Consider the following 20,093-nt stretch of genomic DNA (forward strand, 5'->3'; position numbering starts at 1 on the left):
CGGCGCTTATGTCAGGGCCTGTTTTGACAAATAAAGCTGCTGCTAATATCGGCGTAGTTAGTCCCATAATATCAGAAAACACATGCATACAATAAATGTAGCAGCGCTTGTTGATGAACAGTCATATACACAGTAGCAATAATCAGATAATGACGATTTGAATTTGATAAAATAAAAATGGGCTTGCATAAAATCTCATAGGATATACATAAAATAGACCTCACATAAGGGTATACAAGCAGCACATTTGCAGTTATCCTTTCCTAGTATAATACCGCCTTGTCTGCCATAGTACATTCATGTATACATGTTTTCCAAACATCTTATATGATGCTGTTAGAGAACAGAAAACACTGCCAGATAATGGCTTAAATTAAATTAAGTTCTGCTGCCTCATTTAGTACTTCTGGAAAGATCAAATTCATACATAACATTCAGAAGACCTCCTGATGGCACAATGTGGGTAGGACCACTAGGATGCTAAGAGTAAAATTCTTAGAACATCGCCGAAATATAATCAATAAAGTATCGACCCACAGCCTATCAAAACATTTTTTCGAACACCATAACAGTAACCCCTTAGACCTTCATGTAGTGGGGGTTGAGTATATTCCAAATACCGCCAGGGGAGGGGACCGCTTTAAAACATTGTGCCGTCAGGAGGTCTTCTGAATGTTACGTATGAATTAAATCTTTCCAGAAGGACTAAATGAGGCAGTAGAACTTAATAATATAATTTAAGCCATTATGTGGCAGTGTTTTATGTCCCAATCTATCTGGTTGAGGTTATGTATGCATGTTCTCTAACAGCATCATATAAGATGTTTGGAAAACATGTATACATGAATGCACTATGGATGTGCATGTTTAGGGAGAAAAGTTGGGGGGAGTATGGATACCAACATATTTTGATCAAGTAGAGGATCTAGCTTGATGGCTAGATATTCACCTGTCTTTTACATTGATGAGATGTTTGGATTTGATTCAGAACTGATCTATATTACATGAACTGATAGAGGAATCGTTCCGATTGTATTTACCATAAGTAGTCCTAATTATCGGGATGAGACTGTTAATAATGAAGTTATCTCTATTGTATTGTGTCATGGTATGTAATATATAACAAAGTAAATCTCTACATTTTGTTCAGTAACATCTGGACTGTGTTTGTGTTTTTCCCCCCTGTTATTCAAAAGTGTATACAGTATGTTAAGGGATAACTTGGCTATTGCCATTTGGTTAATGCTCTCTACTGTATTTATGTTATCTTTTTAATGTATTCTAATACACTTGTCAACCAGTGATTTGCTTTAACTAAATTCGACGGATTTGAGGGGTTAACTAATATATATTAATTAGGGCTGGGCAAGTTAACGCGTTAATATCGCGTTAACGCATTAATTAACGCTGACAATTATTTTAATGCTTGGCGGCCATCGGATAAGACATGCAGCTCCTCTCCATCTCCCTGCAGCCATTGGCGCATACAGCAGAGGGCGATTGTGGCGATCGCGCCCCTAGCACTATGCAGATGTAACCAGCTCTCTTCGTCCTCCCAGCTGTTGCTGCATACAGTGGTTAGCTGCGGGCATCGTGACAGCGCCGGTGTCATTTCAAGTGTATTGCTGGCCGCCAGCAAGCCAATCGGAACTCGAGGACTGGCAGCCAATCAGGAGCGGCCGTATCGGTGGCTCCTGATTGGATGCTGGGCGACAAGCTCCGATTTGCTCATGGCTGGCAGCACATTTGAAATGCTATCACGGTCTCCATGGCTCCAAGATTGGCCCACACCAGAAGAAGCAAAACGCAGCATTTATCACAGCTGTAGTGGCTGCATCTACATCTCCATGCTGGACTCACCAAGCAGCTGGCGCCTGGCAAGATGGAGGAAATGAGAAGGAGCAGTGGCTAGCAAAATCAGCACATGGGACTCACCAAGCTGACCGACGAGTCTGGAGCTGCACGGGGAGGTGGACATTTGCTAAGGTACATTATGCACTCATTGCTCACAGTCTGTACATGGTCCTGCCTCAAGAATAGAAGCTAAGAGACAGTGTTTCTTTTAAGACAGACTCCTGTTTATACATATGGGAAGGCTTTGTTTTGTGATACCTATTTGCCGTTATAAAGCCATGCACTACCCAGCCTGATCCAGTTTTGCACAATAGAACACTTACATGCTGTATGTATGTATGTATGTATGTATGTATGTATGTATGTATGTGTATCTCTCTTTCTTTTTTCTCTCTTGCTCTCTAAATGTGCGCAATACACTACTTTTGAATTCATTATTGAATCTTGCGCATAACAACGCGATTAATCGCGATTAATCTGCGAAAATCATACGATCAATCGCGATTAGAACTTTTAATCGTTGCCCACCACTAATATTAATATCTGATGGTAATCCCCGATCCGATCATGTGACGAAGATCTAATTACGCGATAATCTGCGTATACTTGAGATGAGTGACAGAGAGCGTCTGCCCCTCGGCACTGGGCATCTTCTTGCCTGGCAGCAGACGATCAGGTGATCTATCATGTGACTGGAATGTCCGGAGATTGAGGTCTGTGACGGGAAGTACTTACGTCGCGGCACCTGGCGTCACGTTGCCTAGCAACAAACGGTCATGTGATCAACCACGGGTCGGGAATGTCCTGAGAGTGATGTCACCTCCTTGGCAACTAACGGTCATGTGGTCCATCACATGCCCGTGATGACAAAAGCTATGCTCTCTAAATCAATACATATATTAGCCCTATATATCGAGCCACTATATGTTAATGGACTCATTAAAGGGGAAAATACATTGTATTATCATAGGTCCCATTTGTATATTTTAAACCTAAAATAATTAAGAATTGAGATATGTGTTATACTGTTGTTAAGCAACGGCCCTCCTTCTGTATCCCAATTGGTTGAAATAGGTCACATGATCGGAGGAGGGAAACTGAATGTTTAAAAATAAATCTACTGAAAATAAGGAATTCCTTTATGAAAAATATTTTTTTTTCATAAGTGTTTTTATTGAAAGTTGTACAATATTTTTCGACAGTTGTACAGTATAAGAAATTGTTGCATACATTTTCTAATCTTTTCATCCTCCAGGTACAACAATACAGATATACGTGTTGAATTAAATGTTGTAAAGAAAAATACAAACAGCATTGACATATCAATAAAGACAAAATCAAGTTTTCGAAATATGATCTCTTGTCACATCCATTCTTCCCTTTTTTTTTTTGTGATTAAACAGTATGAGTTTAGATGGTAATGAGTTAGAGATTTCCTTTGAACACAGTTAATATATACCTGCACATTGGTAAATTAAAGAAGAAAAGGAAGTCTTCTATTGATATTTTGATCTATATTGGAACTTATCTTAGATTAAATCAAAAATACCAAGTGTTGTGAGACTTTGGGGTATATTCAATAATTGTCGGAAGCTGCCATCTTGTCGGGAAGACGGCAGCTTCCGACAGTTTTAGGTTGGAAGGGGTTCCGACCTATTCATTACGGCCCAATTTATTCTGACAAGTCGGGAAACCCGAATTGTCGGAATGCTGTCGGAATGCACGTTGATCGGCGGCTTCAGCTGCCGATCGGCATGCATGGTCGGAATCGGGGCCAAACCCGACAGGTTTTAGCTCCGTTTCCGACAATCTCAATCCAACTTTAAAAAAAGTTGGATTGAGATAAGTAAGCTGAGGGCAGGAGACGGGGGAGCAGCGGGGAGAGCAGGGACCCAGCGGCTGCGTCCACCCAGCTCCAGCAAGCGACGTCCTGCTTGCTGGAGCTGGGTAGATGCTGCCGTGAGCCTCCACTGCTGCAGCCGCTGCTCCCCCCATCTCCTCCTCTCCTCCCCGTCCGCTCCATCTCCTCCGCTGCTCTCCCCCCCCTCACCCCCCCCCCACGGGCGCCACATGCATCACCTCACCTCCGGCACCGCATCCCGCTTCCCCCTCAGCTCCCGCGCCGCTGACCGCTCCCCCCTCACCCCCGGTGCAACTGACCACTAACCCCTCACCCCCAGCGCTGCTGACAGGTCCCTCTGCCACTGCTGTCAGCGCACCCGCAGCGCTGACAGCAGCAGCAGGTCAGGACACAGGGAATGGACAAATCCGACAGTTGGATTTGGCCGCTCTTTTGAATAGGGGTTGTCGGGTCCATTGCGACAACTGCATGTTGGAATGGACCCGACTCTTATTGAATATACGCCTTTGATTGAATATCGAAAGAGAAATTGTAGGATGAAGTTAAAAAGGAGGAAAGAGGAAATAGGAAGTTTTTTTGAAAAATAAATAAATAAATACAGAAGTCTGGAAGAGGGGGATTAGAAAGAGCTAAGAAGGGAAAAAGAAAAAAGGGTTGGAGGGATGGGGAAAAAAAGGGGGGGGGGTAAAGCCATGCATGTCCGAGTCACCGCCCACATTTTAACCTAAAGATATAGGTGGATCCTGTATGATTAATCTAGTTTCGTACCAAAGGGTCCTACGGAAACATTTATGTATTTGCTGTCTAGTTTCTATGGGTAAGGTGTCTATATAACTTTCCCATATTGAAAAGAAATTCTCAGTTTGTGAGTCTTTGTGAAGTGTAGTTTCAGTCCATTCAAGTTTAAACATTTGAAATAATTTTTCTTTAAACATATTAAGCGATGGAGGTGTGGGAGAAATCCATTGTTGTTATATGCATTTTCTGGCTACCGAAGAGACAAACAGTAATACATTTTTACATACAACTGAGATTTTTGGAGTATTTGGCAAAAAAACAAGTATGGCCCACTCTGGAGTCAATAACAGAAAGTTCACCAAGTGGTCCACTGTGAATTGTCTTATCGTCAGCCAGAATTGCTGATTCATGGGACATTCCTATAAACAATGGTACAAGTTCGCTTCAGGGCAATTACATTTGCTTATGTGCTAATCATACCAATCAGATTACAACGGTGTGGAGATAAGTATCCTCTACAGCAGTGGTTCCCAAACTTTTTGGAATCATGGCACCCTAGAGCATCAGAATTGTTTTAACAGCTCCTCCAGGACAAAAGCTTCTTATTGAGACGTTTAGAAAGAAATATTAAATAAAGTAAATTGTGTTTGTGTCATCCATAAGTTAACTTGTGTGGTGAGGGACAGAATTTGCTTGTGTTTGTCCACATATTTTATGATTAGCAGCCACCAGCACTGGTTTTGCCTATTACATTGGCCGTAAATAATTTTAATTGGTCCTGGACCACCAATCCAAGGCACCCCTGCAAGTGTCCCGAGGCAGCCCAGGGTGCCTAGGCACACCGTTTGGGAACCACTGCTCTATAGAATACTTTGAAAAACATTTATTTGTAGGATGTGGCTGATATTGTTTTAACAGAGTATAAGAGAGTTCTCAAGATATCCTTTTCCTCTAAGTTAGGGAAGTATGATTGCCATTTAGTAATACCCGTTTGGAATTGACCAGTATGATAAGGCAGTCTTAATATTTTATAAAAGTAAGTTATAGCTTTCTTGGAGTAACTCTCATTTAGTAAGGCACCGTCTAGGTGATTACGTCAGTCCTCCTCGCTTAAAAAAGTTATTACTTTATTAGTGTAATGTTGTGCTTGGAGAAAGGCCAAGTTGCACAATGGCAAGAAGTCATAACGAGATTTTGCCTGTACGTAGGTAAGAGGCTTTTTTATTTCAAATTTGCAAGGTGCCATGACCTAAATGGTTGAGTTGCCAATCCGCGTTGAGAATTGTTATTGCCCAAAAAGGGAAGAGGTCAAGAATATAGAGTATGAAGTTTGGCTTTATTACGTATTGTGTGCCAAGTTGACCATGTCGACATTAGCAAGGGATTGTCCAGTAACTGCGCAGGGATCTCATGTTTGGGTAAATGCAAGAAGCAGGTCAAATCTAGGTTAGAGAGAAATTGTTTTCCAAGTGTGTAGTTGGCATATCGATCTCTCTTGTGGAGCCAGTCCTTGATGTATCTACACATGGCTGCTTGATTATATAATTTAATATTGGGGAAGTTTATTCCTCCTTCCTCTCTAGTCTTTTGTAATATTTTCAGGCTAATTCTTGGCCTTTTTTTAGACCAGATAAATTTCCAGAAGAGTTCAACAATTTTTTTTTCATCAGATAAAGTGAGTAAAAGTGGCAGAACTTGCAATGGATATAGTAACTTCGGATAAGTAATAAGTTGGATTAAATTGGCTCTTCCCAGGTACGACAACTGGAGGTGTTGCCACCCCTCTAACTCTGCTTCAATTTTAGCAACTAGTGGGGTTATATTTGCGTAATAAAAGTCATGTATATTTTTGGTTAGTCTTATCCCCAAATAGTGTATCTGGGAAGAGGTCCACTGCAATCCTCCAAAAGAGATAGCTGGTATATAGGGACGATTGCCTAGAGCCATTGCCGATGACTTAGACAGATTTATCGTGAATCCCGAAATTGAGCCATAATGATTGAATTTGTCAAACAAAGCTTCCAGGCTAATTTAAGGATTAGAGTTAAAAAGTAGTAGGTCATCGGCAAAGGCCTGCAATTTTGATTCCTGATCTCCAATTTTCGCCCCTTGAAAGGTTGTCCATTGCTGCAAGTGGCGTAACAGAGGATCCAATGCCAAGTTAAACAGTAGAGGTGACAATGGACAACCCTGCCTTGTCCCTCGCTGCATCAGCAAGGGCTTACCGAGAAGGCCATTGATCAACAATCTAGTACTGGGTTCGAGGTAAAAATATTTAATCATCTCTACAAAGCTAGCTCCAAAATCTCTAAGGACCAAAACTTTGAACAGATATTCCCATAAGATTTTGTCAAAGGCCTACTCGGCATCCAAACTCAACATCACAGTGGATGAAACAGTATTTGCTGACGAAGATGTTAATGCCGAGCGGATTCCTAAAACAGAATGACGACCCGTTGTGAAGCCTAATTGGTGTGGTGTTAGGAGGGATGGCATCAAATCCTGTAATCTGGTATCTGGTGGATAATATTCTGGCTAGAATTTTATAGTCCTGATTCAACAGTGCAATTGGCTGGTAGGATTCCATTAGGGATGTATCTTTACCTGGTTTCGGTAATAATAGTGTTACAGCTTCATTAAAAGATGGATAAGAAACCTTGTTGTCAAATATCTGCTGGAACAAAGCAGTAAGTGTCGGGATTATATCAGTTTTTAAAATTCTCTAATAATTTGTATTTAAACCATCGGGGCCTGGTGCTTTATTTAATTTGAGAGAGTCAATAGCTGTAAGAATTTCCTGTTCTGTTATCGAGCCATTAAGGCCTTCCCTTTTTTCTATTGTTAACTTTGGCAATCCTACATTTTCTAAGAAATCAACAATATTCTTTTGATTCGGGTTACTGGATTTATATAGATCAGTAAAGTATGATTCTAGTAAATTTAAAATGTCAGTGGGATGTGAGGGTTGACCCAGATACACAGTCGTGTAATTTAGTAATATAATTTTTTTTCTTTTGCTGTTTAGCCATAAAGGCCAGAAGTCTGCCTGATCTTCCACCCCAACGATAATAATGATTTTTCATGTACCTGTATTTAGTTTTAAGTTTTGCCTCTTGTAAAAGAAAAGCCTCTAGTAAACCCTTCTCTTGTAGATAGGTGGTTTTGTTTTCCTCTGTAGCGGAGAGTAGATATTGGTGATGTGAGTGACGTAATCTACTGGTTAAAGAATGTAATTGCTCTTTTCTATTTTTATTACGCTTGGCTACATAAGATATGATGTGTCCCCGCATGACTGCTTTCGAAGCTTCCCAAAATAATAGAACTATATTGTCCCAGTGTTGCATGTTGTCATCCACATATGCCTGCCAATTAACTCTAAGGAACTTTTGGAAGTCCTCATTTCGGGATAGATACATTGGAAATCGCCATAATTTAGAGGGGTGTAGGGGGTTTCTCCTTTCTATGTCACACATTATAGGGGCGTGGTCTGAGATTACAATGTTATCTATGAAGGCGTGAGTAACTCGTGCAAAAAAGGATTCTTCCAATAGAATATAGTCAGGTCTCGTAAAGGTATCATGTACTCGGGAATGATAAGTGTATTCTCTGCTAGAACCATTTTGAAGCCTCCAGACATCATGCAAAGCATGCTGGGAGCATAAAAGGGACATGCCTTCTCTATTATGAGGGAATAGATTTGTTGGAGATTTAGAATGATCTACGTGAGCATCATGTAATGAGTTCATATCGTCTCCAATACTTAAATTAGTTGTTGCATTAACAAATTGGAAATAGATTGAAAGAATGTGAAATTAGGTGAATTAGGTGCGTTAAGGTTGAGCAATGTAAATTGTTCTCAGTGTATTGTTACGTTTAACATGAGATATCTGCCTTCTGAATTGGCTATAATTTTGGTGACTTCATAATCAAGGTTCCTAGCAAATAAAATTGCCACTCCTCATTTTTTCTTACAATAAGAGGCCGAAATACAGTCTCCTAACCAAGGGCTTTTTAGATGGGAATTTGATTTTTTTCAGCCAGTGAGTTTCTTGTAGGAATATGATGTCCGGATGGGCGCGTTTTAAGTGTGTTAGGACTCTACGCCTTTTAACCGCATAATTTAGGCCAGCTATGTACCATGATAAAAATCTAAAGGAATTTGAGGTGAATTTTTAGATTAGGTCTCTGCAGTTGTGTCATCCTATACCACTCCTAGGGAGTAATTCCAAGTTGATCGCAGCAGGATTTTTGTTAGCAGTTGGGCAAAACCATGTGCACTGCAGGGGAGGCAGATATAACATGTGCAGAGAGAGAGATAGATTTGGGTGTGGTGTGTTCAATCTGCAATCTAAATTGCAGTGTAAATATAAAGCAGCCAGTATTTACCTTACACAGAAACAAAATAACCCACCCAAATCTAACTCTCTCTGCAAATGTTATATCTGCCCCCCCCCCCCCCCCCTGCAGTGCACATGGTTTTGCCCAACTGCTAAAAAAAATTCCTGCTGCAATCAACTCGGAATTACCCCCTAATCAAAATAGTGCATGAAATGAATTGGAAACATTGAACACCTGCTCTGTCCCAGCTAGCAGAACATGTGTGAGTCATCACATAAGGTTGAGACCAAGACTCGGACACGCATGGCCTAAGAGGGGTGAAAGAAAGGAAAAAAGGGAGAAAAAAACGAAAGGAGAGAAAAGAACAGATCAACCATATCAACAACAACAGTAACCATATTACATTTGAGTGTGTTGCATCACCCATCACTGTAGCGTGGGGCAACCTGAACCACAGGCATAATGAATCACAAATGTGGCATCACTGACATTGGTACAGAGGCAGAACTCTGGGAGGCAACGGAGTCAGCTGCCGCCGGGCTCCTGCTTTGAAGGGGGGCACCTCTCCTCCTGTTCCGTGTGTTCAGCGACATTAATCAATTAAGTTAATTGACAGCAGCCGGTATCTCTTCGGTAGCTCACTTCCCCACTAGTCACTACACCTTTCAAATCATACCCTTTTTATTATAGATACACTGGAAGCAGACACCTTACTGATGAAGCTATTTGCTCCTATAAAGGAAGCATGAGAATTCTAACTATGTGCAGTTATTTCTCTGACAATTACAAGTAACTTCATATAGTTAGCTGCTCTTGCATAGGAAGTAGGAGAATTCTATCTCCATCAGTAAGGTGCATGCTTCCAGTGTAAAAGGTTGTGGGTTCTAATCCTTGGTATGACACTTGCAAATTAATTGTCAGAGAAATAATCATCATTGTGAGTGACTGAGCAGATCTATGAAGTGTGTGGCTGGACCCCTACATAGATCTGCCCAGTTGCAACGGTTTTGTAGTAGCTTCATATAGTTAGAATCGGCAGGCTTGCTATGCAGGAGCAACAAATAAAAAATATTTTGTTACATATAGCATGCTGTTATTGTGAATCGTGAGTGCCGAGCCTGCACGCTGTGTGTGTATATATATATATATATATATATATATATACAAGCCCAGCAGCGGCGGCACTCACGGGTCTTACTCACAGTCAGTAAAGTGCATAAAGTGCATTTATTTCATCACTCAGTGTCCGACGTTTCGGGGCCACAACGCCCCTTTTTCGAGGTGATACAACAAAATTAGTGAACACAACATACCTTTTATACAGAAGAAGAAGACCCGCGAGCGGGACGAGCTCCCGGCCCCAGGCGTGGGACCCCCGGCCTAGCTCTACCGTGCTGTGCGATGACGTACTTCCGCCCTGGAGTCGTGGAGACGTCGGCTTCCTGGAGACCAGGGTTGGTAGTGTCGCCTAGGCGACCAGTGCGTCCTGGCAACCAGGTGCATGACGGAACCCTCGCCCAGGGCTGGAATAATACGAAGAGTGTAGTAATTAAAACAAAATGAATGTGTACAATATAGACATTTAACAATGCTGTGCAAGCTTAAACGTTTAAGACTATATCCATCATACATGATATTAGTTAAACTACCAGCAGTACCAGCAATATATCACAAATAAAAGAACAATTGAAGATTTGTAATAAGTCAAGAACCTGCCTGTACGACCCAACTGAATGATAGCTATCTATTTTACTGGAATGTATTCCATAGAATTTTGTCATTAAGCCCAGCCGGTTTAATGGTGCCGAGGGTATAGATCCACCTGGCCTCCATCCTTAAGAGGAGGCTCCCCCGATCTCCCCCCCTCACCGATTTGGGAACATGATCGATGATTTGAAATCTTAAATCGCTCAGAACATGTTTCTTCTCTGCATAGTGTCTGGCCACAGGTTGGTCAGACACCTTTCCTGATAGCGCACTTTTAACAGCTGATCTATGTAGAGCTTGTCTCTCTCTGGCAGTTCGCACCGTTTTGCCTACATACTGCAAATGACAGGGACACGTGATAACATATATAATGTGAGATGTAGTACAGGTAAGGACATGTCTAATTTTAAAAGATCTACCTGTCACACTTGAAGTAAAAGTCGGCCCTGTCTGTAAACTATTGCACGTCTTACATCCTAAGCATATAATGTATATATATATATATATATATATATATATATATATATATATATATAGGGCACCAATATTTTTCTTGCCTCCGGGCAACTGTGACAAACTTATGCCACTGCATTGGTAACTTATAGTATATCAACCATTTGGGGGCAGATTGGTAGCTGAGGTAAGTTGAGCGATTTTGAAGTAATTTCTGGTCTGAATGGGGTCATCAAACATCTGTGTTTTTCCATCAGCAGGTACTTTGAGTTTGGTGGGGTATAAAAGAGCGAATTTAACGTTATTTTCAAAAAGGTGCTTACAAATGGGTAAATTCCCTACGCTTCTGAGTGACAGAGTTTGTAAAATCCTGAAAAATCAGGACTTGGAAATCACGTACCTGAAGGGTACGGCATTTGCGATAGGCCATTAGTACATTTTCTTTGTCCCTGTAGTCCAAAAACTTTGCTATGACCGGCCTTGCCCTTGTATATCGATTCTCTCTATCGGGCCCTATACGATGTGTTCTTTCAATCATAATTGTACCTGACGAGGTGGGAACATTCAACACAGATATTATGTCTGTGCTGAGGAGATCCATCAGATCTGTTCCCTTTATAGATTCGGGGATGCCCAGGAACCTCAGATTACTTCACTTGTTTCTATTTTCTAAATCTTCTAGTTTAGATTCTAGTTTGATATTAAGTTGGGCTTCTGCCTTAGCAAACTGAGTTCTGAAATGGCATCTTTCGTAAGTACTGGTGCATTGTTCCACCTCAACAAGACTTTTAGTGTTTGCCTTTAGATGTGTTAGGATGGTATTAATAGAGGCCTGGATGGCGTCTAGTTTTTGTTAAATTTGTGATGTTTGTGCTGGATTCAGCAAACTAGAGGAATCACCTGAGCTTCCCAAGGGGGATGGGGGGCTTTCTGGAGGTGTGACGGAAGGAGAAGAGGTAACTGAGTTACGGGCAGCAGAGCTCAGGGGTTGGGTGTTTTTTACCTTATTTATATTTTTCATGGTTGATGCTTGGGACCTGTCTAGAAATTTTTCCATGCTATGGATGTTTATCGCCCCCAGAGAAGGTTTAAAATGTGTCACATAGTGTGATGATCAGGTTAGCGACCCAGTACATTTTTTGTCACATTATTTATGGCAAACTGGATGCCAAACACCATACAAGATTATACAGTTCTGTAGGACCTATATGGTCCAATGAACTGTGGTAAATTGCGTTATTGGTTACAAAATATATAAAAAATAAATAAAAGAGAATTCAATAGGACAAAACAAACAAAAAAAAAAGGATGCACAGTCAAAAGACCTATATTAGTATTTGTGGCTACAAATGAGCAGCCATGAATTATAATGCTATTGAATTCCCCAGTATTGTGACTGGGTTTGCAGAAAAATTGCCAAGGGCTGGTAGTAAAGAGAATATGATAAAGGATCCTAAATAACAATTACATTTTGCAGTTATATGGATCCTTAACTGACACTTTATATGAAAGTATATGCCTTTACTGGCAAATCAGAATTGTCAATCCAAAAGAAAGGGTAATACTTGAAAATTTTTGTACGAACAGTAAGGAAGTGACAATTCCTGAATAGTTGAGGGCTATCAACCACACTGTCAAGTCAACAATATATAGTTATGTAGCTCAAAAATGATGAGTAGAAATTCTTTAGGTTAATAGCAATACAGTAAATGTACATGATATTCCAGACAGGTATTACCTTGATTAAGACAGTAGGTGGCACTGTTGTACAGGAAAAGCGTATATGGAATACAAAGCTTAAGTTGAGTACGTGGTTGTGGGGTAATGGTTATATGAAAGGGATATGGGTACTGAAACACACTGAATGAGAAAAAAAACATAAATAAAAATGTGAAACAAACTCTGATACTGGTTTAGTGAAAACTAACTCTCCAGGTATTTATGCTGGCATTGTCACAAAGCAAAGGAGACCGTTACTGTGTCGATGAAGGCTGTTAGTCTTAAGTCTGTGGAGTGAAAACTAGCAACTGACCAGCTGTGCCGTGTATCATGGGACCACAGTCAATCGTTCTCAGTTAATTGCAATCCAGCGAGGCTTTAATAAGGAATCTGTGAATAACTGTCAGTTATCAAGGAATCACTTCACCCTGCTTTAATTCTCCCAGTAAGCTAAAGGGGTGCTAAGAACAGATTCCGTCAGGGACCTCCATACGCCAGTTAGAGATTGACCCACTCACTAGAGCTGACTCGGAGCCTCCCCTGATCACGAAAATACTGTACACCACCGATGGTAGATAGTCAGCTTCAGCCCCCGCAGCAGCGCACATACAGTACCAGGAACACCAAGCTTCTGGAGGGATTGGCGCAGAGGCGTTATTAGTCTAAGCACAGTGTGCACAGGGGGTAATGGCACCTCATCCGCGGCTACAAAGGCAGTGTCAGCAGCAGTAAGCCCGATTGGATCCCCCGCTATCCTCCAAACACCGCAAGGCTGGCCAGGCGGGTGCGGGTAGGACACATCAGCTCACCTTTGTGCAGGGAAGCAGGGCACAGCGCCAGACTCGATCTTCATTGTGCACAGGGGGTAATGGCACCTCATTCGCGGCTGCACAGGCGCTGTCAACAGCGGTAAGCCTAACCGGGTTCCCCGCTGTTCTCCTATCACCGCAGGGCTGGCCGGGCCGGTGCGGGCAGGATACGTAAGCTCACCTCTGTGCAGGGAAGCAGGGCACAGCACCAGACTCGACCTCCATTTGCATCATCCTGGTGATACACGGGCGCGGGACACCGAGCCTTGAGGTCCCGGAAGGGATGTCAGGTACAATGTCGGGTGCTGCGGTGGGTGGAGCAGATGCGGCAAAGGGATACCGCCAAGGTCTTCAGTGACAGTGGGCCACGCCGCTGAGGGACATACAGGCCCCAATTTTTACTGGCCGGACTCCGGTGGCTATACTGGCTCGATCTCCTCAAAAGTTAGATGGTTGTGTAGAGCCGATCTTCCTCTAGGCATTGGTGTGCAAAAAAGTCACCTTTATGAGGGGATGCTTGAGGATGGGTTTAGATGCAGCCGAGAGGAGACAGAGCTAACGGTAAAACGCGGCCATCGCGATGCTCCGCCCACCGGAAGTCATATGAAAAATATTTAAAATTACTAATATTTCGTCTTTAGTACTGATGGGTCTGCCTCCCATAAACCCTTTTATATGTTATATTGTAAATGTTATTTTTTGAATGTTGATGAACGTCACCTGCTAATCAGCAGCCATATTGGGCTAAGAGGTATATAAGGACATAATAAGTTACTACCAGTCACCTTTAAAAAAGCTGCCAGGAGCAGTGAAACGCGTTAGTCTTCTACAGACATCATTGTGGACTACATTCAGCACCTCCAGACCAACCTCCTGCAATTGGACGCCTTCCTTTCATCTATTACCAGTTCCTTGGATTGTACTAAAACGGTCACAGCTCTTGTGAGGACTCTGGCCTTAAATAACCCCAGTGCAAACAACCCTCCAGTGACTCAGGTACTTATATCTTCGGACAAATCTACTAAACTGGGACTTTGCATTATGGCGGACAAGGAGGTATTATACTAGGAGCGGATAACTGCAAATGTGCTGCTTGAATACCCTTATGTGAGGTCTATTTTGTGTATGTCCTAGAGATTTTATGCAAGCCCATTTTTATTTTATCAAATTCAAATTGTCATTATCTGATTATTGCTACTGTGTATATGACTGTTCATCAACAAGTGCTGCTACATTTATTGTATGTATGTACTACTATTCCCAGTCATAGTCCACGTGGATCGTAAAGTATGAAAAAGTTCAAAGTATGAAAAAAATACATTGAAAAATGCATGTCGACCAATAGTGGTCAACCTAATGACTGTCGACCTAAGTGTGGTCTACGTAATGACCATATCCCACATTAACCTTGGACATTAATTCTTATTATATACAGATGTGTCCACATACATCTTTGCTATATCCCGCCATGTATGGCTTGTTTTAACATACTATAGACTCAAAGATTTAGCCATGACTTGTGATTTTTCTTAACTTGCTTCTTTAATATGTTACTTTATACATATTCTATTATGGAAAACAAAATTTTTAAAATCCATTCACTCGTTACTCGTGAAAAACAGTTTAGCCATGTTTTCCATGTTGTGCCAAATTTAGCAAATTAGCAAAGATGTAAGTGGACACATCTGGACATTACATATTGATAAAACGTCAAAATAAATGGTTATTTTGTCAATGACAGGTGATACAAAGCTACAGAACTTTCTGAGATTGATTGAATTCATGTTATTACAGGCAGATAACAAGTGAGCAGCTTGTATCCATTGTAGAAGGGTGTTTTGTCTGGAAATAATTTCATGACACTCCCTTCCACACATGTAACAAACACTCTCAGACAATCCCACTGGAGACTTCAGCTGCTCTACAAGTCAATAGTAACAATAAAAAGAGAGGAACTTACATTCCCTTGGACTGGTCTGTAGTAAGCGGCTATAGTAAAGATGGTAATATATATCACATAAAACAAGAAGTTAAAGTAGAATATACGCTTTACAAAACGATCCCACTTGTCTTGTAGCAGTCTGTTGAGAGGTTCAACTAGAAGCATGTCATGGCGGTTCTGCAAAATAGGAAATATCACTGCCACAATCCACAGTATGATAGCTACAGGTCTACAAGTTAATAGTGTTGCCATGTAGCAGTCTGTTGAGAGGTTCAACTAGAAGCATGTCATAGCGGTTCTGCAAAATAGGAAATATCACTGCCACAATCCACAGTATGATAGCTACAGGTCTACAAGTTAATAGTGTTGCCATGAATGTGTACATCGAGTGACTGCAAATAGCCCATTGGCTACTAGAGTCACTATGAATTCAAAACAGATGAGCAGAACCTGGGTCAGTTCCAGGAGTCTTTAGGAAGGATAAGAGGGAAGGGAGTAGGGACAAATGAATGGACATTTGTTTGACACATCTAGTGCAAGACAACAGTCAAAACATATTATATTTTTATAATATTTGTACAGATGCATCTTTATATCTTATATTTCAACATGCTGGAATTAGGCACAAACTGGAAATGACTTACTGGTGTCTCACTGCTGTAAGCGATGATCTCTAGCACTGAGTTTCTCTCTGTGGTATCTACACCAGAGAGATCATACAAAGAAGAATGGACTGGACCGTAGGCCCATTCAGTAAATTTCCTAGATAGATGTCTGCACTCTGGGTTCGTTATTTCTCTCCTGAGAATATAGGCAAAAACCTACACAAACAAACAAAATATAAAAATAAAAACCTGAATATGATTTATGGGCATATTTGGTTTTATACAATATCTGCATGACTTCTTGTGAGTTATTATGTCTGGCTTATACGTGAATTTTCCATAATCTCACCCCCTTTCTAAAATAAACTTACATTCTTGCACGTTGATCTTCAATATGATATACTGTACATTTATACTTACTATACTATCCCTTTAAATGAATTACACAGGTTCTGTGGCTGGCTGACTTCAAGCCTGCATTTCACCTGGTTTTAATCAGCCAAAGAATATCTGTAATTCATGAGCGTCCCAGTTTAAAGGGATGGTGTTGTAAGCTTATATGTATGTATGTATGTATGTATGTATATATATATATATATATATATTAACCATTCATCTGTTTAACAGCTTAAGTGGCACCATGGTTTCACCTAGTACAGTATATAGTTATTTTGGCTATAATGACTTAATATGCACAAACCAATACCTATGCATTGAACTCATTACATTCTTCAACATACACCACTTTGGCACAAAAATATATTATAGTGCTAGCCAAGGTATGTGATTCCCCAGGTTATTAATGTAAAAACAGAGGAGTCTTATGATCTCCTTATACATAGGATTCCTAGATGGGTGAATTACCAGGAAAAACAATGTAAAATAAAGAAATGTAAAAGCATATAAACAATATCATTAACATCAATGGTACCATCAATAAGTCACCATTTTAGGTGATGAGTCAAGACTCTAAGGTCTTGAAAAAGGCCTCCACCCAAAACATAAACTTTTCCGAATACATTTTCATTGCTTTGTTTATTGGTATGTCGTATCTCATCCTCACTGCATTTATCCAGCTTATTCATATATAGCCTGAGCTGTAACTAGTTTTTTTAGATATGATCTTCTACTAGTTTTAGATATAATGATCTTATTTTTAACTCTCAAATCCAATCACTTACCCCAATCTTGCCAGTTTTTGCTGCTAAAGTGAGAGGAGTTAGACCTTTCTTATTTGTAATATCTTCCAGTCTCAATGATGGCTTAATCTGTGCACCCAGCACCAAAATCTCGCCATACATCTTGGTCACAAACTTTGTATTCTCTACCGTGTTGTCTGCAATGTCAACCAAAGCATGCAACACAGTGTTTCCAAAGGAGTCCCGGGCTGCAATGTTGGCTGGAGAGTACTGGTTCTGAAGCAGATACTGGACTATTTGTATCTGGTTGGTGCAGGCAGCTAAAGACAGAGGCAGCTCCCCTATAACACAAAATGAAAAAGGCAGTTTAGATTTGTGAAAAATATATATTTAGCAAATGGGCTTAAACTTAACTGCTTGGAAAATCATGTTTCATTCATATGGGAATTTCGTGGGTGTGTAGATGTATTTTGTCTATTTGGACAACCACTATATTTACCATGTGGTCTACGTTTGACAATGGAAGACAATAATAGGATTTTAATTACTTACTCGTAAATCCTTTTCTCGTAGTCCGTAGAGGATACTGGGAATCCATTTAGTACCATGATGTATAGACGGGTCCACTAGGAGCCTTTGGCACTTTAAGAATTTGATAGTGTGCGCTGGCTCCTCCCTCTATGCCCCTCCTACCAGACTCCGTCTAGGAATCTATGCCCTAGAAGATGGATATACTTTGAGAGAAGGATAGATAAGGAAAGTGGTGAGATTACAAAGCAGCACACAGAACAATAGGAAAGGCACTCTAACCAAACTTGAAACATGAACAGCAACAGCTGAACAAACCAGAATACTTAACCAAGTAACAGTGCAGGAAAAAACGAAGCACCGGGCGGGCGCCCAGTATCCTCTATGGACTACGAGAAAAGGATTTACCGGTAGGTAATTCAAATCCTATTTTCTCTTACATCCTAGAGGATACTGGGAATCCATTTAGTACCATGGGGAAGTACCAAAGCTCCCAAACCGGGTGGGAGAGTGCTGAGGTTCCTGCAGAACTGATTGACCAAACTGAAGGTCCTCAGAGGCCAAAGTATCGAACTTGTAAAACTTTGCAAATGTGTTCGAACCTGACCAAGTAGCTGCTCGGCAGAGCTGTAAAGCTGAGACACCACGGGCAGCCACCCAAAAAGAACCCACCGACCTAGAAGAGTGGGCTTGTACAGATTTTGGAACCGACAATCCTGCCGTGGAATAAGCATGCTAGATAGTGAGCCTGATCCAGCGTGCAATAGACTGCTTTGAAGCAGGGCACCCAATTTTATTGGGATCATAGAGAGCGAACAGCGAATCGGATTTTCTGTGATGAGCTGTTCTCTTTACATACACCTTCAAAGCTCTCACAACATTCAAAGACTTTGAAGTAGCAGAGGTGTCCATCACAGCCGGAACCACAATATGTTGGTTGATGCGAAAATCGGACACCAACTTAGGAAGAAATTGCGACGAGTTCTGAGTTCAGCTCTGTTCTCATGGAAAATTAAGTAGGGACTCTTGTGAGACAATGCCCCTAGCTACGACACACGTCTTGCTGAGGCCAAGGCCAACAGTGTGACGGTCTTCCACGTAAGGTGCTTTACGTCATCCTCCTGTAATGGTTCAAACCAGTCGATTGGAGGAACTGCAGCACCAAATTGAGATCCCAAGGTGCCGTGGGAGGCACAAAGGGAGGTTGGATGTGCAGAACACCTTTCAAGAACGTCTGGACCTCAGGGAGAGAAGCCAATTGTTTCTGAAAGAAAATAGACAAAACCGAAATCTGGACTTTAATAGAGCCTAGGCATAGGCCCACATCCACTCCCAACTGTAGAAAAAGTAGGAAACATCACAGATGAAATATTGTCTGTTCTCACACCAAGAGACATACTTCTTCCATATACGGTGGTAATGTTTAGACGTTACTCCCTTCCTGGTTTGGATCCTAGTCGGGATGACCTTGTCAGGAATCCCTCACATGGCTAGGATCAGCCGTTCAACCTCCATGCCGTTAAACGTAGCCGCAGTAAGTCTTGATAGACGAATGGGCCCTGTTGCAGAAGATCCTCGCGAAGAGGTAGAGGCCACGGATCTTCGATCAGCATCTCGAGAAGATCCGCGCACCAGGCCAATCGATGCCAGTCCGAAGCAATGAGGATTACTTGAACCTTTTCCCTTTTTATTCTTTTTAGAATTCTTGGGATCAGAGGAAGTGGAGGAAACACGTACACCAGTTGGTAGACCCACAGAGTTGTCAGAGCGTCTACCGCCATTGCTTGTGGGTCTCTTGACCTGGAACAATACCGCTTGAGCTTCTTGTTGAGTCGAGAGGCCATCATGTCGATCTGTGGATATCCCCACCGACATGTCAACCACTGGAACACCTCCGGGTGGAGGCCCAACTCCCCTGGGTGCAGGTCGTGTCTGCTGAGTCAGACAACTTCCCTGTTGTCTACTCCCAGAATGAAGACCACCGACAACGCCACGGCGTGTTTTTCCGCCCAGAGGAGAATTCTTGACACCTCTGACACTGCTGCTCTGCTTTTCGTTCTGCCCTGTCGGTTTATGTACGTTACTGCTGTTACATTGTCCAACTGGACCTGAATGACCTGATTCTGAAGTAGAGATGAGGCCTGCAGAAGAGCGTTGTAGATTGCCCTGAGTTCCAAGATACAATTAGCTCAAAAACGAAATATTTCTGTATATCGCGCCAACTGTGAACAGCAGCTTCAGTGAAAAAAAGGACTCCTCACAAGTCCCCAAACAGTCAGCAAAACAAGATATATGATCACCAATGCGCTAGTCACACTGGTGCATTGGTGATCATATATCTTGTTTTGCTGACTGTTTGGGGACTTGTGAGGAGTCCTTTTTTTCACTGAAGCTGCTGTT

General features: G+C 41.6%; 1 protein-coding gene across 1 annotated transcript in view; it reads right to left on the reverse strand.

Annotated features, from left to right (window-relative positions):
- Nucleotides 1-20,093, reverse strand: part of TRPV1 (transient receptor potential cation channel subfamily V member 1) — a 215,442-nt gene that overhangs the window by 115,384 nt on the left and 79,965 nt on the right. The window contains exons 5-7 of the mRNA XM_063955821.1: nucleotides 17,208-17,506; nucleotides 16,066-16,242; nucleotides 15,440-15,598 (exon numbers count right to left, since the gene is read on the reverse strand). Of these exons, the coding sequence (XP_063811891.1) occupies nucleotides 15,440-15,598; nucleotides 16,066-16,242; nucleotides 17,208-17,506 (635 nt within the window). The remainder of the gene's footprint in view (nucleotides 1-15,439; nucleotides 15,599-16,065; nucleotides 16,243-17,207; nucleotides 17,507-20,093) is intronic.

The sequence above is a fragment of the Pseudophryne corroboree genome, chromosome 2 (genome assembly GCF_028390025.1).
Source record: "Pseudophryne corroboree isolate aPseCor3 chromosome 2, aPseCor3.hap2, whole genome shotgun sequence".
Classification (NCBI taxonomy): Eukaryota; Metazoa; Chordata; class Amphibia; order Anura; family Myobatrachidae; genus Pseudophryne; species Pseudophryne corroboree.